We start from the raw sequence: 19881 nt of genomic DNA, 5'->3' as shown, positions 1-19881 counted from the left end.
ATGGCGTCGTGAGTGTGCCGACGAGACGAATCCTAAGAACACCCAACTTCACTCATGTGAACGGCACTGGTGCATACGTGCGTCTGTAAGGGTGTGTGTCTGTGTGAGCGTGTGCAGGTGTGTGTTCTGAGTGACGTATTATAGTCGTGCAATATTCGATTTCTGGTTTGTATTGGTACGTTTAATCATTGCATCATTTACTGTAACTTGTTTGTGCGTATTAACTAATTACAGCGTCGTAACGCACAATGAGCCCCTTGAAGGAAAAGCAATTCTCCTCAAAAGACGTCCTTCGCTTGTGTGTGCTTCATTGTTGATTGGACTTATCTAGATTTTATCCAAATAGTATTACGCCAGAGAATCCCGGTTAGCCTTTACTAAAGAAAGAAAGGTTGATGAGTATGCCGCCACTGCAAGCGGGCTTCGGACGGAAAAGAGCCGGGCAGGAGGTGCGCCGGCGCACACGTTAAAGAGGTGCCCTTTCGGGCGAACAAACGCGGCGTGCTTAGTGCACTTTAGCCGCGGACTGTAAAGAGGGGCGCCCAGGCAGCCAGGCTGCGCTGGACGCGCCTGACTTGGTGTTGACAATGCTATCGGCAGACCCCGAAGAGGCCCGGAAGAAAGAGCAGCTGCGCCCGGCCACTGCGGAAGGCGGGGGAGGGCTAATTAAAAAGACCCATCGAACAAGGCGCACAATGGCCGGTCGCCGCGCGGGTGCAATTGACTGGCAGCGTAGATTTGTAATTGGAGCGGCGCCCGCAGAGGAAGTAAGGCGGCAGAAAATTAGCGTCCACACTGGTCTCGTCCCCAGCCGCCAGAATTGGGGCAGCCCGCGAGGAGGCAAATTCACTGCCGCCTCGGAGCGCGTGCGCACAGCCCCCTCTTTCTGGCGAGCCCCTCTTCCCCATGTACGGCTCCTTAATTGCTCTGTACGTGCCCAGAAATCCTTGAAGACAATTTAGACTCCTGCCAGCCGACTTTCCTTTTCCCCTCACGTGCCCCTCTTTCCCTGGGTGATGCACTGGCTCCTCTAATTTCATTCCCGGGGAGATATTCCCGCAAGGAACTCTTTTTCAAAGGCCCGGCTCCGATCGATTGTTTTTCACGCTTCTTGCGAGTGCTGCGCCCTCACGTCGCTTGGAGATAATTATTATCTTCTTCTGCTCGCTATTTTGCATTCACAATTTGTCCTTGTTGTCTCGCCGATGTAATATGTCTTCGTTTTATTTTCTTCTTTTTTCGCTCATTCCGGTCGGCCCACGAAAGAGCTCCGGTCTACAGCGAAGCCCCAACGCGGAAAACTGATTACAGAGAAAGACGGCGGTTTCTCCTTGTTTTTTTTTTTTTTTTTTTTTCAAAAATAATAGAGTGCTCTTGCTGCCTTCCGGGCTCCTCGAAAGAGCAGTGCGGAAGCCCGAATTCAGTCCACGAATATAAAATACCTAGCAGCGCGATTTTACGCTCGTCTCTCTGTTACCCTTTCCGTCTGTAGGACCCCGGGGCGAAACAGAAGAAAATTGCATCACTCGCCGTTTGAACACGAGCAAAGCGGGCGATCATTCGAGAGGTTGACTACGTGCACGTGCTCCAGTACACCCCCCTCTGTTGCCTCGCGTGGTACACGTGGCGCGAACGAAACGCTTTTAGATGTGCGCGAGAATGTAGCACCGTGTCAGCACAGGAGCCTCGCACGGTGCGATGCGGCGCGGCAGATGTAAAACTCCGTGCATGGGTGTCCTCATCGCTGTTCTCTCCCCTTGTTCTTGTTTTCATGTGGGGAGCAGATGAAAACGCCGCAACTTCGCATATTTCGGCGACAGCTCGTGGGCGTTGATTCCAACTAACAGAGGCGCTGGGTACAAATGAATCGCAATAACACTTTGTATGACAAGATGTAACGCCTACTTTGAGTCATGAGTGCCTGCTAGCGTGTAAGGTGGATACGTTAGTCACATATTGAAGAATGGAATTCGTGTGATATATATTTTGTGAAACAAGCTCAAACGTGATACTTGTTTGAGGCGCTCGACTATTGTCAATATCAGGTTGCCTTCATTGCGGTGACGCTCGACGGAACATGATAATCAGAATTTTAGCCCATATGCTACGACTGCGGGTTTTTAATGCAGATTTTGCCAATAAATCATTAATCATGGAGTTTACCTCAACCGGAAGCAGCAATGCGAAAAATAATGGCAGGCCCGATACATCTGAAGGGTGAGCTATGGCTACACGAAAAGCATGTTCAGCACGATGATTGCAGCCACCACGAACTGCGGTTCCCTGCGGCCGGGAGGAGGGGACGGTATGGTACGACGGTTCGAGGTGGACCAGCTGCTGTGGCCGAGACTCACCCGTGTGCGTCCGCTGGTGCGCCTTGAGGTGCGAGGACTTGGTGTAGACCTTCTTGCAGCCGTTGAACTGGCAGCGGTGGATGCGGCGCTTGCTCGAGTCCACGTCGAAGCGGCGGCCCCCGCGCGCGGCGTGGTGGAAGTGCGCCTGCTTGGCGCCCGCCGACAGCAGGGGCGCGCCGGCGGAGCTGCTGGACTCGGCGGCGGCGGCCGCGGCCCCCCGGCCCCCACGGCCCGCGCGGGGGGGCCTGGCCACCTCGGGCGACGAGGGCGGCGTGAGCGCCGCGCGCTGCATCAGGCTGAAGGGCGGCTCGGGCTGGGCCTTGGCCGAGCCGTCGCTCTCCCACGAGAGCGCGCTCGAGGCCGAGCTCTCGCTCGCGTTGTCCATGGCGCCGGCGCCGAAGTCCAGGTCGTCCGACAGCCGGTCGCCCTCCGCCTCGCTCGAGTCGCCCAGGTCGCTGCTGCCGATGCCCGAGTCGGCCAGCAGCAGCTTGGCGTCGGCGGGGCTGCTGCACTCGTCCCACAGCCGCGCCGTCTCGTCCGTCGACGAGGACAGCTCGCGGCCCGAGCACCGCTTGGACGCCGCTCCCCGGGGCTCGTCCTTCAGGTACCGGTCCATCTCCCAGATGGTCTGCACAACGCACGGGGTAACGTGAGTCACTGCGCCACGGCCGCCGGCAATCTGCACTCGAACTCTTGCGCAGAACGCAAACTCGAAAAAGGTGTGCATGAAAATACCGTAGCAATGCTGCACAGAAGACCAAATTTTTAATATATCAAGGGGCACTAACTTCTAATATAGAAAACTGAGAGCACCTTCTGTGCAGCATCCTCTCCCGCCCCCCCCCCCCCCCCCCCTATTTCTATACATTGCTTGCACAGTAGCTGCCATGTTGTTCTCTGTATGTAAAGTGGAATGCTTCGAACTTATCTGTTTCTCTTATCTCGAATAGCGCTGTGAAAGTTGGGAGCACTGCACCAGAAAGGGCGGGGGTGACGTAATGTGCAAGCCATGTATTGATGCGCCCAAGCTCAAGGGGGAAATTGTGGCTGAATAAACGTATACGAACCCAGGGCTCAGGCCACTTCTCGAAAAGGCATACATTCAGTTTTACACGCAGCACGACTCTGACGAGTGGCGGTCAACAAAGGCGGTATCTGTGGATGGATACGCATGACACCTCCCATTACAACAGACAACGGCAATGCCCACGCGTTTCAGGGACATGAAAACATCCGGCGGTGCTAGTCTGCCAGTACGGAGAAGAGCGTCGGTCGAGTTTCCCAGGCGGCGGCGAGGAACTGCGACGAGCGAACAGTTGCAATGCAACATTGTTTTCGTGCGACATCACTAAATGCACCGTTCCTGAAAAAGCCGTGATTCCGGAGCCTCCTGAACCAAAGAATGCCCGAAGAAACAATGCCTAGCCAGCTGAAAGAAGAGGGCTCGTCTCCGTTGCTAGGCCAAGCCCAGACGGCGCGCGCACAGCGGCTCGCCGTGTGCCAACGGAGACGCACCTTCCTCCTTCTTCCTGTTGTTTCTTCTCTTTGTCTGTTTGTTCTTTCCCCTGTCTTCGTTCGGCTGTCTCTGATCGCTGCTGTCGGATGCATGCGTCAGATCACTCTCGCACTATCGCCGCATTCAGCGGCAGAACGGCTCTCAAATATTTTCCTCTCTTCATCCAGCGCTACAGCTTCGAAGCAGCCTGGGTCGCGGAAGTAGTCGAGTCTGCAGGTCTCCTTAAAGAGGCACCCGGATTTACCTTCCTAGATGAAGCACGTAGTCTCGTAAATATTTCAAGCCCCTTCTCAGGCACCGAAGCCGCCACGCGGTTCGGAGCCGACCAAGAGAAACGGAGGGTTGAACGAGCGACGAACAGCCGAGCGCCCCGTCGCGCTCTCAGGAATGCCTTGGATCTTTATTAATATTGCGTGCCAATTGCGCATTTCACGCTCAGCATGCTGTCCGCTTTCGTTCGAATTCCTCTAACGTGTCGGTGTTGCCTTCGTGCTCGCCATAACGATTTTCGTTAAGCATCCCTTAAAATTAATTGAAGTATCATACGAATTTTATTAGTCATTTGCGAGCATTTATTTCACACTCCGTCTTTTTTAATCACCCTCACCATTAACGATATTTCCCTGATCATTCTAGTCCGAACGGCAACACTCCGAAACCCCGCACGGCACTCCTGATTGCGGTCGTTTGTAAGACTAAGACCTAAGGCTCAAGCCGGTCAACCACCAGCGCTGTGTAACCGATCCTCACCTCTCAACCCAGCTGGCAACGTGTGTTGCACGCGAGCTGAGCGTGTTGGTTCCCATGGCGACACTGACACGTGGGAACAATGTGAGCCGCGAGTTGTTTTCTTCCGAACAATCGCCACAATCAATGGCAACAACGGCGGCTCTTCCCATCGATCCCAGGTGGCGCCGCTCCGGCTGCCTGACGTCACGTGAGTCGATGCTCGCTGTTACTGTGCCCTCCCATGGGACGATTCTCCTCTCCACAGCGTGCTACACGCTGAATAAATGTATATATTCCCAGTGTCTACTGTGGCGCAATGAACCTTAATGACCGGTCTTGGGCAGCGAATTTGAAGAATAACGAGGCCTGACATTCGTTTTGATCCAAAACGCAATCTGAGCTATTATGTCACACAATGCAAAATGCCGTGCAGGCATTTCGTAATGTCACAGCGCAGACGCCGTTTTTCGCGCCAAGCTGGGGGTGGCGTATGTCGGCAAGCAGGCGGGTGAGTGTTGTGTCCAGTATGGTGACCATACAAGCGCAGAAATTGAGGGAAAATAACGACGGAAAGCTGCGGCTGGCAGCAGAAGAAATCAGGTTTTCCACCACTTTTCCCAAAGATCAGAAGAAATGACACGGGACACACGCATGTCCTGCAGAAATTCTCCCACGTAGTACAGCTCCATTATCAGATCCTTTATTTTATTTAACGGCGTTGCACTTTCCTCTGGAGCCGTCCAAAAGACCTGAGCGCTGACAACAAACTTTTACTGTCATATATTGACCGGTAAATAAATTGACATATCGTCGGGCGAGATTTTCTACGTGCAAGAACACAGGATACAGGGGAAAGTAAAAAAAGACGGCTTAAGCACACCTCAATGAGTCTTCGCAATGTAATTTATAAGCCTGCTTTATCGTGCTTATGCGGTGAACAAACGACTCAAAGCGAGTTATTTATATCCGGTTACACGCGCCCCATCTTTCAAGAAAGAGAAACATTCAGGGAAATCAAAAGCCGCCGTATGCATAGTGAAATATGAACGGGTGTGTATCCGAGCAATAAGTGAATAAACATGAGATCATAGAAATTAATCGGAAGACAATTCCAGCAAAATTTAAACTGTAGCATATATCTTAAACGCTTTTATTAGGCTTCCATTACTCCTGGGCTCCCTGTTAAGGCCGCCGTCCAGTAAAAAGAATGATTTGGCTCGGTCGTTTATCGATAAAACTACTCTTTCTGTGTGTGTGTGTGGAAAGTTACTCCAGAATAACTATGCAGCGGTATCCTTCTTTTCTATTTTCTGCAAAAAAAAGTACGCTCAGCTTACAAAACAACTGCTGTTAGGCCAAAAACGTGCATGTGATCTAACTGATACCCTATATTTATGCTATTTGCTTGTGAGTGCTCATTTTTACGTGTGATAGTTCATTTTCTAGGTCCAATAACTAAGACTGTTGTATACCAGCAACAGAAGATGCTTGAAATTTCACGATGGCCAACACTCCTGTTGGAGACAGTAGGCGCGCATCGGCATCACTGAGCAGGTGGCAATAATGTCGTCAGTGAATTTGGAACTATCTCTTCTGGTTACTGACTGCACCCACACAGCGGGATTGGCCAAAGCCAAGGCAAGCGGTTAATCTCGACGGCGCTGATTTTTAAAGGGAGACAAGTGATTTGTAAACATTGCGGGATTACTATAGTGCAAATTGTACTCTGGAGTCTCTATGCCATGTTTAGACCACTCTCGCTGAGTTTACGCGGCTTTATTCAGTAGAAAAATCAATTCGAAAATGCTGTCCTCCTCTTTGCATCCTCTTGCCGATTTCCTGTGATGTTTCGTATGACGTCAAAACAAGGTGGCTTGGCTTGACTGCGCGTAAAACGGACGGCTCGCCTACCCTCCGACAGAATCAGTCGGCCCAGCGGTCAGTCAGCCGGCCGCCGACGGGTCGTCGCAATGCATTGGCTGCCACGGCACGTTTGTGCCAGGAAGAATGTGCCTTTAGTTTTTTGTAGACTGTATCAAGCCCTGAGTCCAAGTCGCTCCACACAAGCGCAAAAGCGACGCTTCGCTGAAAAATCTAAGGCCAATAGAAGGCGGGAGAAGAGTCAGCGAAGTTAATATAGGTACTAAGGAATAAAAATAAACCAAAACTTTTATCGTACAGCGTAAAACCAAGGTGCGGGAAGCACTTTTTGCGCTGGGTGAGCGGTCAGCAGCACGACCAGACATCTGCGAACGTTTTTCCGCCTAATGAATGCAGTCGCCAGAGCTGAAACGTTTGTGGAAATTTGGGGGACGCTTACTGCACGAGCGCTATTCAAGAAACAGTCATCTAAGCTGCTTGGAATGCTAAAACTAAATAAAAACTGTGGTTGATTCCTATGTCATAGGAATTGGTAAAACACGAAATTTAAATGTGCAGCGAAATTTGCAGCTGAGCATGATTTGCGGGTCGGTGGCTGTCTTGTGGGTGTGCTTGGAGAGCGACGTCCTACTGGCGGGTCGCTTCGGCAAAGGTGTACTGGCGTGATTTCCGTGACAGATATGGTGTCAGTGAAATCTTGGTGTATCCCGGCATAAAACACTTTCGTGATAAAATATAAAACCCGAAAACGAACAACCCTAAGTATAACGTACTCTTAAGTACTAAAGGTTGCTTCCCCGCAAGAAGACCCTACGTGGAGGGGTGCACCCTTTACAGGCCGCTTGGTTCGCTTCTTTGTACTGGCGTCATTTCCGTGACGGATATGACGTGAGCGAAATCTGTGTGAATCCCGGAATAAAACAATTTCGTGTTAAATTGTAAACTGGCTATACAGTATATATATTTTATATTTCCGCCCCTGGCAGCGCTGGCTTATGGCCGAGTGGTCTGGAGCACTACTGTTTCGCAATTCGGAAGTTCGAATCCACGATAGCGCATGTTTTTTATTAAGTTGCTATATTTGTTTTTGGGCAATGTTTTCTACACTGAATTCACCATTTTTGTGCGGTAACGTTCATTGCTACACGAGCGAGTTCGCAGAGCGCGTGCAGACCGACACTGACGCGCTGGCGAGTTCTCTGACGTGATGTTGCCATAAGCACCGACTGCTTGTGGGCACAGTCCCGAATCAGCCGACCGTTGGCCTGGTGCGAACACGCCTCTTACGATACAGGCACGAGCCAGGCAAGCTCCAAAGGTGGGGGGAAATCGCATGGCATTTGAGCGTCTGCGGTGACGCGGAGGGCGTTCGTCCACTGCGTATACTCGGCTAGTGATTGTTACGATTCCAAGCCGTTATGGTAGGCTTATCTGACGCATTTTACAGCCAACAATTTGGCAGAAGTGCGGTATGCCGATTACTGAGATATGCAACGATAACGTCGGATGCCAAGCATGATGTTTCACAGAACCGAAATCGAAACTGGTTTGAATTCTAATCTTGGACATCGGTCCAATCACGTAGCACCTCGTATGGACGTCACTACTTGGTGCGGCCGCCGCAGACCGCAAAATAAATACCACCTTAACGACCGGATAAACGATGAAGCGTGTTTTATTTGAGGCAGTCTACGGAGTGCAAGCAAAAACAGGAGCTTGACAAATTTACTTCTTCAGTGTCCCTTTAAGGAAAGTGCACTAATACTTCAAAAAAAAAAAAAACATACAGGGACATAAGACAGCGTACATTTTAACAAAGAAGCCCCCCTTTGGCCAATGTAAAAACATGGATTGGGAGCACATTTCTTTTTATTTTTAGTTCTAGGATCTCGGCACGTTCCCAAATTAAAGCAGTCGAAATATTGCCACCAAAGAAGAGTGGTTCGGAATAGCGTTGGGATAGCTGATGTGACTGCTAGCCAACGCCGATCTGCGCTCGCCGGCGTACGTTACTTCCGCGGTGGGCTAAGTCGGGCGGATGATAATAACGATGATAAGGATTACGACCAGATGTTCCCATTTTCGAGTCCTGGTGGCACAAGACAACTTGCCTAGTTTAGTAGTGCAGCAACCTTTAGCCCTTTCAAGCCTTCAGCCCTAGAAACCCTTAGCCCTTCATGGCACTTCTAAGCTATAGCTCATGCAAGCTTGAGTTTGGAAGAGTCTTTCAGTGATGAGTTCGGAATTTGACGAGGCGTGTTCAGCACTTACAGCGACGCTTCGAGCTCAATCGGAGACATCTCTGCGCACGCTTCAGGCGCAACAAAACACTGCGACAATGCCCTGGTCAGTCGCAAGCTTGTTTCCATTTCCGCAGGCCTCCCAGAGGCGAAGCACGCTGCGCGCACATCTCAGCGTCATCTGGCGTCTAAATGTTGGTAGCAGTGTCCAGCGGGCTAACGGGATAAATGTTTAATGAGTTACATCAAGAGCCTCGTTTCTCCATCCAAACTACTAGCCTATTAGCGGGGTCTTCGATTTACGGGTGAGCAGAAGTCAGAGCCGTACTATAATCAACCAGCCGGCACGCACCATTAGCTCGCTATCCACTTAATTGTAGTAGAGTAACCGAGGCAGCACAGACGCAGAATTGTTCGCTGCAAGCCCGGTTCCACCCTTCGAGATAGGCGCAGAAATCCCGGCGCCCTGCTCGCAATGTAGCACACTGTGTCTGCGCCAAGCGTGCTCGAGGCACCAAGTGCGGCGATTTTTGCTGGCGCATCGATCGAGCCGCCTATAGGCATATCTTTACGAGCCCGCGGCGTCACGGCTCCAGTGGGTTCATGCAAACGCTAACAGGGACCATCAAGTGCGCCCATCAATCGGCGGCCAGCCCTGGTTGGGGCGCGCGCGAAATGGCCCGGCCCAGACGCAGTCGGAGCGAGTGGCACAAGGAAACAAGGGATCAGCGCCCGCGGGCTCCAATCTGAGGAATTACGGGGCTCAAGTGAAACGACGTAAACGGGGCATTTGGGACCCGTAATGCCGCCCTTTCCGATACACGCTCCCCCTCGCGCGCCGAGAATTAAGCTGCGCTAGCTGAAGCCGCAGTCGCCCCGACGGCGCCCCTCGAGAGAACGCATGTCTGTTGCCATGGCAACAATTTAAGGTAGACCACAGTGGCCTGCATGCAGAGTAGAACAGCCTATAAACCAACGGCGCTGACGTGCCGGACACCGTTGGGCAACGCGGTGCGATAACGTGCAACATTCGGGATGCACAGCTGCTTGCGACATAGTGAACTCAAGGCAGCGGGGGCAGTCCCTCCGCGCTTCTCTACAAAGGGTGCTAAGCAGGATGTGCGGCGTAGCGATCGCTGTCATGAGAAATGTTATAAAAGGCAAGCGTAAACGCTTTTATGGTACAGGAAAAAACAATGTGACACACTCTTACCACCGCGTGACAGCGGCGCCTTAGTCACCTGCACGGGAAATCACAAGGGGCTCTCTGTTGTCAGCCCGTTCGTGTTTTGATGCGAATGAGCCCACTCCGGACCATAAAATGCTGTTGGCAATGCACCGGTTTCAGTACCGAACTTCGCCACTAAATTCGCACCCCACTGCACCTGAACGAATTTTTTTTTTTCGTTTAAATTTACTTTAATGCGCTGTTTTTCAAAGCCATGAATTCACCGCGGGACGCCAGAGACGGACATGACGACTGAAATAAAAGGTATGCTGTTGCAAGTAGAAGCGAAAAAACAAAAAATGAACAACCTCCGAGGACACCTAAGCACTTCTTATGAGCCGTAAATGCGAAAGCATTAATGACCGATTGAACGCCGCAAATTGTTCCTTCGAGTGGGTGTGCTGATGTCGTAGCCAATAGTAATTAGTGAATCGGCGTCGAGCCTCTAACGGCAGCTGTCGCCGTCACTGGCGTATGTTACTGACTGGGTTGTGAGATCGAATTTTGGTTATGTCGGCGTTGAGCCGAATAGGCATTGGTGAAACGGCTGTGAGCTCCTACGGCCACTGTCATGGTCACTGAACAATCTACCGGAGCGGACGTCAGCCTTAACGTGTGGTTACAAGCTTAATGCTGAGCCTAAGGACGTTCCGAGCAAGGTCAAACACTTTGCACATCGAGCTGCGTGTACCGCTTGTCGACGTCTTCCAAGTCGAAGGCCACAACGCATTCACCAGGCCCATCTTTATACAGCTATAGAGCCGCGGAGTCGATGTGGCGTCGGAAATGCGTGCTCAACTCGCTTTCCGCAGACACTGCGGTTCTGTTCCCGGCGATCATGACTTTACTTTTAGTTTCTTTGCGCCGTCCGTTGTTTTAGGAGCCGTTTCTCTGCCAAAGACGCCGGGCGGCCGCTTTTCTTCTTAACGGGCCATTAGTGATTTCGCATACCTAACTGAACAAAGACATTAGCCTTTTCAGAGGCTCTCGCAGGGAGTCAAACAGTGTCTGGTGTATCCTACAGGGAGAGCGAAACTACATTGCCCCGAACGATTTAAAACGTCAAAAAATAGAAAAGAATATGTCTAATTTCTAAAGAATTTCTAAACAAAGCCAGCATTAATTTAGCACCTGCACCAATCTCAGCATCGAAGATCGAGTTCTTTTCAGTTTAGACCTTGAAAACCAGAGCGGGGTGCAGCTGTCCCTCTTTGCACCCCCTTCCCGCTCTTAGCCGTAAAATTTGCGCCCTTTAAAGCAGCAATAGGTCACTGAAGTGCGTCGGAGTGAAGCAAACAAACCCAAGCAAACTTTCTCACCGCGCACTTACAGTTAACAATAAAAATACTAATATTAATAGCTAACAATATTAATAGTAATAACCACAAATAGATCGAAAAACTCATCTCTTGACCGCATTCTCATTCTCCTGCTGGCAATTGATCACCAAAAATTCAACCAGTTAGCTTTCACTCAGGGGTCGGGCTAGCATGCAGTCTCACTTTCGAACTTCCGACTACATTCACAGAAGCGGAAACCAATCGGCCCACGTTCCCCTCGAGGAGAAAGCTTGTGCTCGCGCGGTCAGGGAGACTAGCTGGGAATTGGTAAATGAATTGGTAAAAACAGCCTAGAAAACGCACGCAAAAATTGATAGGCTGGCGCATAACGAAAACAACCGTTTGATCAATGAGAAAGGGCCAAGTTCAACACCCCCGTGATTGATTGAGGTTCTGCGCCCGCCATTAGCTACAGGTCCCATGCCCCCTCGGCTTCGAAGATGTTAACGGGCCAGACCAGACAACCTCGCGTAATGTGCGAGACTACAGGGAAGGCCTCTGCAGCGAACAAACGGAGGCAAACACGGGCAGGAGGGCCCAACTAAAATTAGCCCGGCCAAGTTGTCGACACACTGAGGTAATCTACGCGCTTCAAATGGGATGCAGCTCCCTTCACAAGGTGCCAAGTTCCAGTGCTTCGAAGACCAAAACTAATTACGAGCTCCTCTACCGCAACTAAGCGCAAGAAAAGGCAAGCTGCGAAGGCTGCGGGAAGCAGCAGCAGCAGCGGCATCGCCAACGACCAAGAGCCCGGGGGATGTGCTGCTGGAAGAGGGGCAGGAGAGAAAAAGCAAGATTTCTCTTAATCCCGCGGGACCGAGAGGTAGCTGTGACCGCAAATATACCGCGCATGTATTGCTCTGACGGGCTTAGTGGCGGCGCACTCGTTTGGCCGAGGAAGGGTCGGGAGGGGGGAGTAAAAATTATTTTCAGCCCGACAATCACTTCGCTTTGGCGCCCTTAAAAATGGCCCACAATTTTCCCGCCTACCCGGCGCAGTCCCCTCCCCGCGGTGTCCCAGAGGAAATCCCGCTCGAAGCCGTTAGGCAGCGGCGGTTTGCAGAACGAGCATTACGCTCGGCACTTCGCTCTCGAGCCGAATTTTTGCGCGGGGGGAGGGCTGCAGGGCGGAGAGGCTGTGCGCTAATGACGCCTTCTTCTCTCCCCTCCCCTCCCCTCCCCCCCCCCCCTCCCCACGCGTCACATCTAACCCTCGCCCTGTCGTCACGACCCTCCTTTCTTCATGCTTGGCTCGCGTCGCAGGTCATTAATTGGAGATGACGCAGCGAAAATTATTTTTCAGTTGGCAATCACGCCGCGCGTGCAATTAAAACGGGCTCTAACTGCCCGTCAGCGCCATTACGGGAAAAGGGATCGCTTCCCACCCGCCGCGCACCGCGTGAATCGTCCCTTCCCTATTGGGCCGCACAGTCACGTGGTTCCGCCCCGAACGACCGGCAACGCGTCGCCAGTGCGTTATGATGCGTTAGGGTTAATGATGCGCACGTAATCAGCGGAAATGCGCTAAGGCCAACTCGGTGCGCGGATGGACGCGGGTGATTTTCATGCCCCCTACACGGGCCGTCTTCTGCCGCTTTCTTCTCCCGGGCCGAGGCCAATAAAAACGGGACGCGTGAAGTCAACGGCTGCGCGTTACGACCACGCGCCGGGAAGCAGCGATGCTGGCGGCCGCTCAAAGGTGCTCCTCGGTGCGCACGCTTCCACGACTGCAGGGCGCTACGCCGTATCATGCACGCCGCACATTTTGAGTGATCTGAACGGCTGGGGAAATTTACGGAAGGCTGTTCTCGTACGGTCAGTCTAGCTGTTATCGAAACATCCGGTATTTCAGAGGTGTATCGAACTGGGCATGCATGCACTCTAAAAAGTCCTCGTAGGTCGTCTTTCCCACAGCAATTCGGAATGACCAATTGAAGTGACCAAGAGTGCAAATGCGGTGAATGACGCAGCCCAACATATAATTTGACTAAAAACCGTGCCTGTGTCCGGGGCACGGAGCAAGAATATATGAGGCGAAACGGCCCATTGTGGCAAGCGCGGGCGAGCGACCAGATAATGTCACAATGAAAACCAAGGCGGTCTGCAAAGCTTCGTAGGTGCGACGGCAAAGGAGAGGGTAGCGGCACCTGATGGACGAAATGATAGCGGCCGCAATTCATTCCGTGGCTGAGCAGTGAAATGCCAATTGCGGCGGCCGCGCAGTTTCTTCGCCCGCGGCAGATGCCGCTGACTTAGCCTATGACGAGCGCTTGTGACATTATCTGCCCGGGCTAGGAAGCCTCGTTTCCCCTCCTATCTTCCCCTCCTATCTCGTTTCTCCTCCCTCTCCGTAGCCCAGGGACAAGACGCAAGGCGTGAACGGCGTTTTGCATTGCGCAATGTACCAGCGCAGATTCCCCTATTCACTTAATTTGAATGCTCGGCCACGTCATGCTCCAAATTTGCACACTAGGCCACATCGACTGCCCATTTTGGAGCATCGTGGTGAAGACGCCCTACGGAGACTTTTTAGAGTGTGGCGTTAGAGAAATAGTCCGGCAGCTGCGACTGTTCCCTACATAGGTTCCCTATGCACGTGTGTATGCCATGAAAATGCGTAGAGGGTTTAGCTATCAGAAAAGACTCATTGCTCATTTCGGACCGGTTCGGCATCACAAGAGTCACAATTTGCAGTCCTGAGATTTTTTTTCTTCAATTTTAGCATTAATTGGACTTGAACTTGAGCACATGATGGTCTGACTTTATTATGAATATCTTACTTTACATTTTTAACACCTGATGTGGGTATTGCGATGCTACGCCCTAATTCATTAACATGAAGGGCACTTTTTTCCAAAACAGACCAAAGAAGAGCAAAATGTCATGCTGAAATAAAAATCCCCGCCATCGTCAGCCGTTGGAGTTCCATTACAAGACATGGGTATATCTCCCATGATCTCACCTTCTCGTATACACTGCCCAAGGCGGCTTCATTCTTTGGATTCCCACTCCGTCATCTATCGTTATCTGCCTCTTCCGAATTCCTCCCCGTTGCACGCAGAGTCCTACATGCGCTTTCGTTATACAGCCGGAAATTTCTCTACTCTAATTTCTTCTTTAAATCTACGCAGCGTTAAACATGACACCTCACATCTTTCCCTCCGACCCTCCATTGCTCTTTAAACTGCATTAAAGTTTTACGCGCCAAGTTCCTGTCCCATAAACAAGGACTGGAAATTTACATTGCATGTTTTTGTTTCTCCGGGAGGAGCCTGTTGCCAATCTTTCGCCTGATCTCTTTCTCTAGAAAGCAATATATATCATTAGCGGAGGGGGGGGGGGACTGTAATATTATAACAAATGATTAAACAAATGCGGCGTTTTTTAAGCTTAACGACACACAAGTCAACGGCTTGGTTTTGATATAGCTGGTTGAAAACCCAGAAACTCGTGTATCAATCCAAACGTTCTGACTCGAAGATTTTCCAGCATGAAAATCGCATCGCTGTTGCTACTCAGTTTTGTTTCCCGCTCAACTCTTAGCTCGGAAAAAACAGAGGCGCATTTCCTACGCAAGAGTGCCTCGTTACTCCCATAGAATGTGCTAGAAAGCACTGTAACAAGCAGGGACGCCCCCAGGGAAGTTCTTCGTACGTCTCTAGAGTAAATACACTTCTTGACGACATGTCAAGGTCCATTTTTAATATGACCAAAACTTTGACAAGAAAAGTTTTCCCTGCCTTAGGATTCATTTAGTCCAATATTTCAGGGCAATTCTAGAATTTCAAGGGCGACAAAGGGCGAAATTTGAGAACGTTGATTAAGAAGTTTCTTAGAAAATGCAGTGGTATCATATGATCTACCTATAGCCACAGTATATTTGCCTGACTATTGACAAAAAAATATTCCCCTAAAAAAAAAAAAAGCGCTGCGCTTTCTTACACTCAATCGCAACCAACAACTAAAACCTCAACGTCACCGTTAGCTACAGCGAGAGTCACAAGCACTAAGTAAACAGGGCCTTGCTTGCACGGGCAGTGGAACGTCGGCAAAGTTATCTTTAAGGTTAGCCCTCTCTGTAAACCTTGTCTTGCAGGAAAGCGTTTTTCGTGCATCGAAAACGATACTGCGAAGAATTACGACGGAAGTGTCATTAACGGATTTCAATGTAAAAGGTACACCCTGCTTGCGTCTACCATCCGAATTCAAGGCATGTCCTAGCACATTTACGAGCTACATTTACCATCTGCATTGCGAGAGGCAATGCAATGGGGCAGCATTAGGCTCATCGGGGGAGGTGCAGTGCGTGGAAGCAATGCAGTGGGTCCGCCAGCGGACGCATGAATACTTTGAATGAAATCAATCTCAACGGTTTCTTAGCTAAAGACCTGCTAAGCTTGCGGTGCATGTCATTTAAAACCATTGCCTTTCCTTGGGGAATGCCCCTTTTCTTGTGGACATCCTAAAAAGGTCAGCTTGCATCTTCAACTAGTCACCCCTAACAACCAACGCCACTCTATGTTAAACAAAAATGCCACGCGGCAAACACAAGGTGCGACAATGTACGTAGACGACGATCAACGTTTCCTTTCCCGCATCGATCTAACAGCGCACGCGAGTGAAAATGCTCGCTTGGACAGTCATCAAACCGTAGATCGGTGTATAGGTACGGCACAGACCACGCACGCACGGACACAATCAACCATGTCGCGTCGCCAAGCACGCAGCTGGTCGACACCCATCGATCAATCGAGCAGAGTGAAGCAACACCGCACCAGCGACCGCTCGAATCCTTGGCAAACAATGCGGAAACACAAATGACCGCCTGTGGGGGCGCGACAACGAGCCGCGCTAAGCGATGCCGGTAGAAAATGTGAGCTTAAGAGTTTTTTGGATCTCGTGTCTTGGTTGACTCAGGGACAATGCTCTCGTACAGAAAATGGGCGGGCACGGGTCTTAGAGCGTAAATGAGGAAGGGGGTCAATCAGCAGGTGAGGGACAAGTCGCGGGCTAAGTTAAAAAAAAAAGTGAGAAAGGATCGATCGTCTTTGCTTTGAAAGGGCAAAGCTAGCAAATGACATCGGATCAGGTCGACGTCTTGCTAGTAACGTTTCTGTTTGCGTACCCGGAAACGACAGCGCAGAGGGCGTCGTTTCCAGGCGCGGTGGGCAATAAACAGTGATAACCATTACAGGAGCAGTGCGAGCGAGAACCAAGCTGTGATTGCCGCGTAAATGTAGTTCCTGTACCACCAATACCGACACGAAGTCCCACAGCCAAGGTATATTGGGGGACGGGACATACGGTGGCGTTAGTGGTCTATTAAGCGTACATGCGGTCCCCGCAGCTTACATATCCAGGCCTGCAGCTACATTTGCCATGCTTACTTTCGCTTGTACTCATAAACATAATCACAGCAACAACATTCGAAAGTGGCGTTAATCACTGGAAAACAATACATTCAATGCGCAAGAACTTGGGCCTTTCTGACAGCGTTATGAAGAATTGCGCTCGAGTGTACATTCATAATGCCAAGTCTGCCTTTTCTCTCTCAAGTGAGCGAGCGTTGCCTGCACATACGGTAACACCTGCTAAGCGTTGTCTGCTCGGTTTGTATTGTGTTAATTCAGTAATTTAGATCACTATGGGTGTTAGCATTCAAGAAGTGCATGACGCACCTTTACCATAAGCACGCTCATGATCGCTCCGCCCCATGCTCTAAATGTCATTAATATAGGCTGATCAGTTTAAAGAACAGTGATAATTAAGAAAATGGCCCCCTCGACAGCGTATATAACAGGCAAGAGATTTCAACTTAATATTCGGTACTTTAAGCAATTTCTACTTACCTAAATATGTTCGAAATTATTCCCACTACTCAGCAAGATGCATACATTATTCGATACTGGGTGATAAAGTATTACACTGCGGTATCAATTTGGGTATTAATATGTCAGTATCAAATAGCTAAACTGGTTTTGTTTTTCGGAAAGAATTCGAAAGCAATCGGCCGGCCGCCCTGCTGCAATGAAACGCGTACCATTCCACAATCTCTCGTGAGATCCAGAAGATCGGGGCCAAATACTTCTTTTCCCGTGCTCTGGGATAATTCTAACGCATACAAACTTAGTGACGATAATAGACGGGTAAGCAGAACTGAAAGCATATATACTTCGCCACTCACCAGGATTAACCGCGCAGCGAAAGACCGCCCCGTTTTTTTTTTATTATTATTCAACACCCAGTTTCTTGAGTGATTTAAGCGAGGTACTACAAGAATCGACCAAGTGTACACTCTACAACCACAATTTTGGTAATAACTGAGTGTTCAGAACGAAAATTTAATTTCTTAATTACAAGTTTTGATGGTACTTGTTGAACTATAAAATAGGAAACCCTCATCTACTAAAAGCTGTGCTTTTTTTCGAAATTTTAGGAATGTATTGATGAGTTTCGCTTTCGAAGTGCATGCCTTTGCAGTCACGTCTTTTAACCAACGGCGCGCGCCCCACCGTTGGTTGCATTGTCGGCTCGATGTTGTCGACGGAAGCTTCGAGCTAGGCGTTCGTTTAAAAATTGTCCATCTTGAAACAAGAGTGTTTGGTACTTCGAAATATTAACGTTCGCTTCAAACCTTGCGCACTCTACTCCAGTTTTACCTCAGCGTTCGAGGAATGAATGAGCTGTATTTTTTTTTTTTTTCGGAAGCAAGCCCCACCCTCAGTGCGACTGCAAACCGCGCAACATTTTAGAGGTCCCAACAGCCGTGCAATGCTTCGCGCTCGGAGGGAAGGATTGTCAGCGGGCCTCGCTCAAATCTCATCGTAAAAGCGGAAATTCGCCAACAGGAAATAGGACCAGGGCGGACGTCACGTGGTAAAAATGAAAGGAATAAGAGCGGGCCCGCGAAACGACAGCAAAAGGAAGGGCCTCCGTAAATTGCGAAACGAACTGGGCGCCCGTATAATGAACAAGAAATAGGAGCGCGCACCCTTTCAAAATCCCGTCTGTCAAAACCGAGCGGCGCGCACGAGAAGCGTCCGCGGTGAGCGGATGCGCGTCCGGCCCGCTGGCAGAGAGCGCTGCCAAATTGACCGCGGAGCCGGGATAATGAGTGCCTTAAAAGAGGCATTGGAAATGATAATCTGGGGAGCCCGTAAAGGCTGCAGCCGGCGCGCGGGCCGGCGGCCGGCCGGCGCCGTCGGGCATCGATCGCGGTGGGGGGCCGGCCGCGTGGTCTTTATCGGGGCCCCGGCGACACGGGACCGTCGGCGGCCGACCTTCCGGACCGACCCAGTGCACGTAGGGACGACGCCGTCTGGCCCGCCCGACGATAACGGCCACGGTCGACACGCGCCCGGCCGTCGCGCTCTGTTAACGAGAATAACCAATCTCGCTAATAGTAATGCCGCCACCGCACGCTAGCTACACTGTGGCTGGACAGAACGCCGCCGAGCGTGCGCTCCGCCGTATGAACAGTAGTCAAATGCGCCGGCAAGCTTGCGTAATTAGTCTCCGAGCAAATGTCATGTGGCCAGCCGTTTTCCCCAGAGTTCCGCAGGTCGCGTTGCAACCACCCAGGAAAGTCGTCTCGAAAGTGCGCGCGCTTTCAAATTGAAGCTCCGGCGCTCTGTGCCGGGGCAGCCCAGCTTTTGTCAAACAAGCGCATTCGACGTTGAGCTGTTTTTAATCTGACGCTGCTACAGTTCAGCATACCGGTTGTAGAGCCCACACACACGAGGTGTGCCACTCAAAATGATGCGGTGCTAGTTGCTTCGTCTCGAGCAACTGCTCGGTCTTCGTGACACCGCAATTATTCATAGGCGTGGTCGCCGCCGCCTTGGCGGATCCGTTTCGTTCCGATTTCGAGAGCCAGTGCGTGGGCTATTTCGGTATCGCCCGTCCGTTCCTCACAGCGCCGCACACGAAACGCTCTGGCGGGAAGAGGACTCGACCACCCGTCGCATCTGTTGAGCTACATCCCCTTGCTCTCGAGGGCACGCTGTTCGTTGAGTGAAGGAAGACGAGTTCCTGTCCGAGCAGAGCAAGCGAAAGCCAGGCTGAGCCAGGTCAAGCCGACCGGAGTTGCCAAGCCCGGAGGACCCTCGACCAATCTTTCACTCTTGCTTGTTTGCTCAAGTGTGTGCACAGGCAACGCCCTCTGCACAGGGTCCCCTTGGGCGCTGCAGCTGAAGGGGACAAGCGGACAGCGAACGCAAACTGTGCCGTTGTTGTCCCACTGATGGGGCGCCCTGGCGGCCAGCGAACGAAGGAGAGGGCGAAGAAGGAAAAATAGGAAGGCCAAAGCGCCGGCGCCTCTCCCGATTCGTTCCCCTCCCACAGGCTTTGCTCCGCACGTCAACCGGCACCACAACGAAACGCCTGCAATGTTAGTCGAGCACTGTTCACGGCTGAAAACAGCAAGTCGAACGCAGAGCACAAAATTTTTACCTGCGACCCAGCGAGAATTGCTAGTGAAGTATGAAAGCTTTCTTTACAAAAAAAAAAAAAAAAAGGAAAAACAGACAGCAGTCATAATACTTTTCGTTGGAGAAAGAGGCAATAACACGATCTGTACGCGACCAAGTTAGGA

At 50.9% G+C, this 19881-nt stretch overlaps 1 protein-coding gene across 2 annotated transcripts in view; it reads right to left on the bottom strand.

The window, feature by feature from the left end:
- Positions 1–19881, bottom strand: part of LOC144155777 (Krueppel-like factor 6) — a 393838-nt gene that overhangs the window by 8148 nt on the left and 365809 nt on the right. The window contains exons 1-2 of one of the 2 annotated variants that reach the window (XM_077687427.1): positions 3422–3577; positions 2355–2982 (exon numbers count right to left, since the gene is read on the bottom strand). In XM_077687427.1, coding sequence (XP_077543553.1) covers positions 2355–2970 — 616 coding nt within the window. In that variant the 5' untranslated portion in view covers positions 2971–2982; positions 3422–3577. Of the gene's footprint in view, positions 1–2354; positions 2983–3421; positions 3578–19881 lie in introns of those variants that run through there. The other variant, XM_077687426.1, reaches the window with a different exon arrangement.

This window comes from Haemaphysalis longicornis, unplaced genomic scaffold (genome assembly GCF_048455015.1).
Source record: "Haemaphysalis longicornis isolate Haplotype H1 unplaced genomic scaffold, Haemaphysalis longicornis Haplotype H1 scaffold_1, whole genome shotgun sequence".
Lineage (NCBI taxonomy): Eukaryota > Metazoa > Arthropoda > Arachnida > Ixodida > Ixodidae > Haemaphysalis > Haemaphysalis longicornis.
This window is presented reverse-complemented; position numbering and strand designations above follow the sequence as displayed.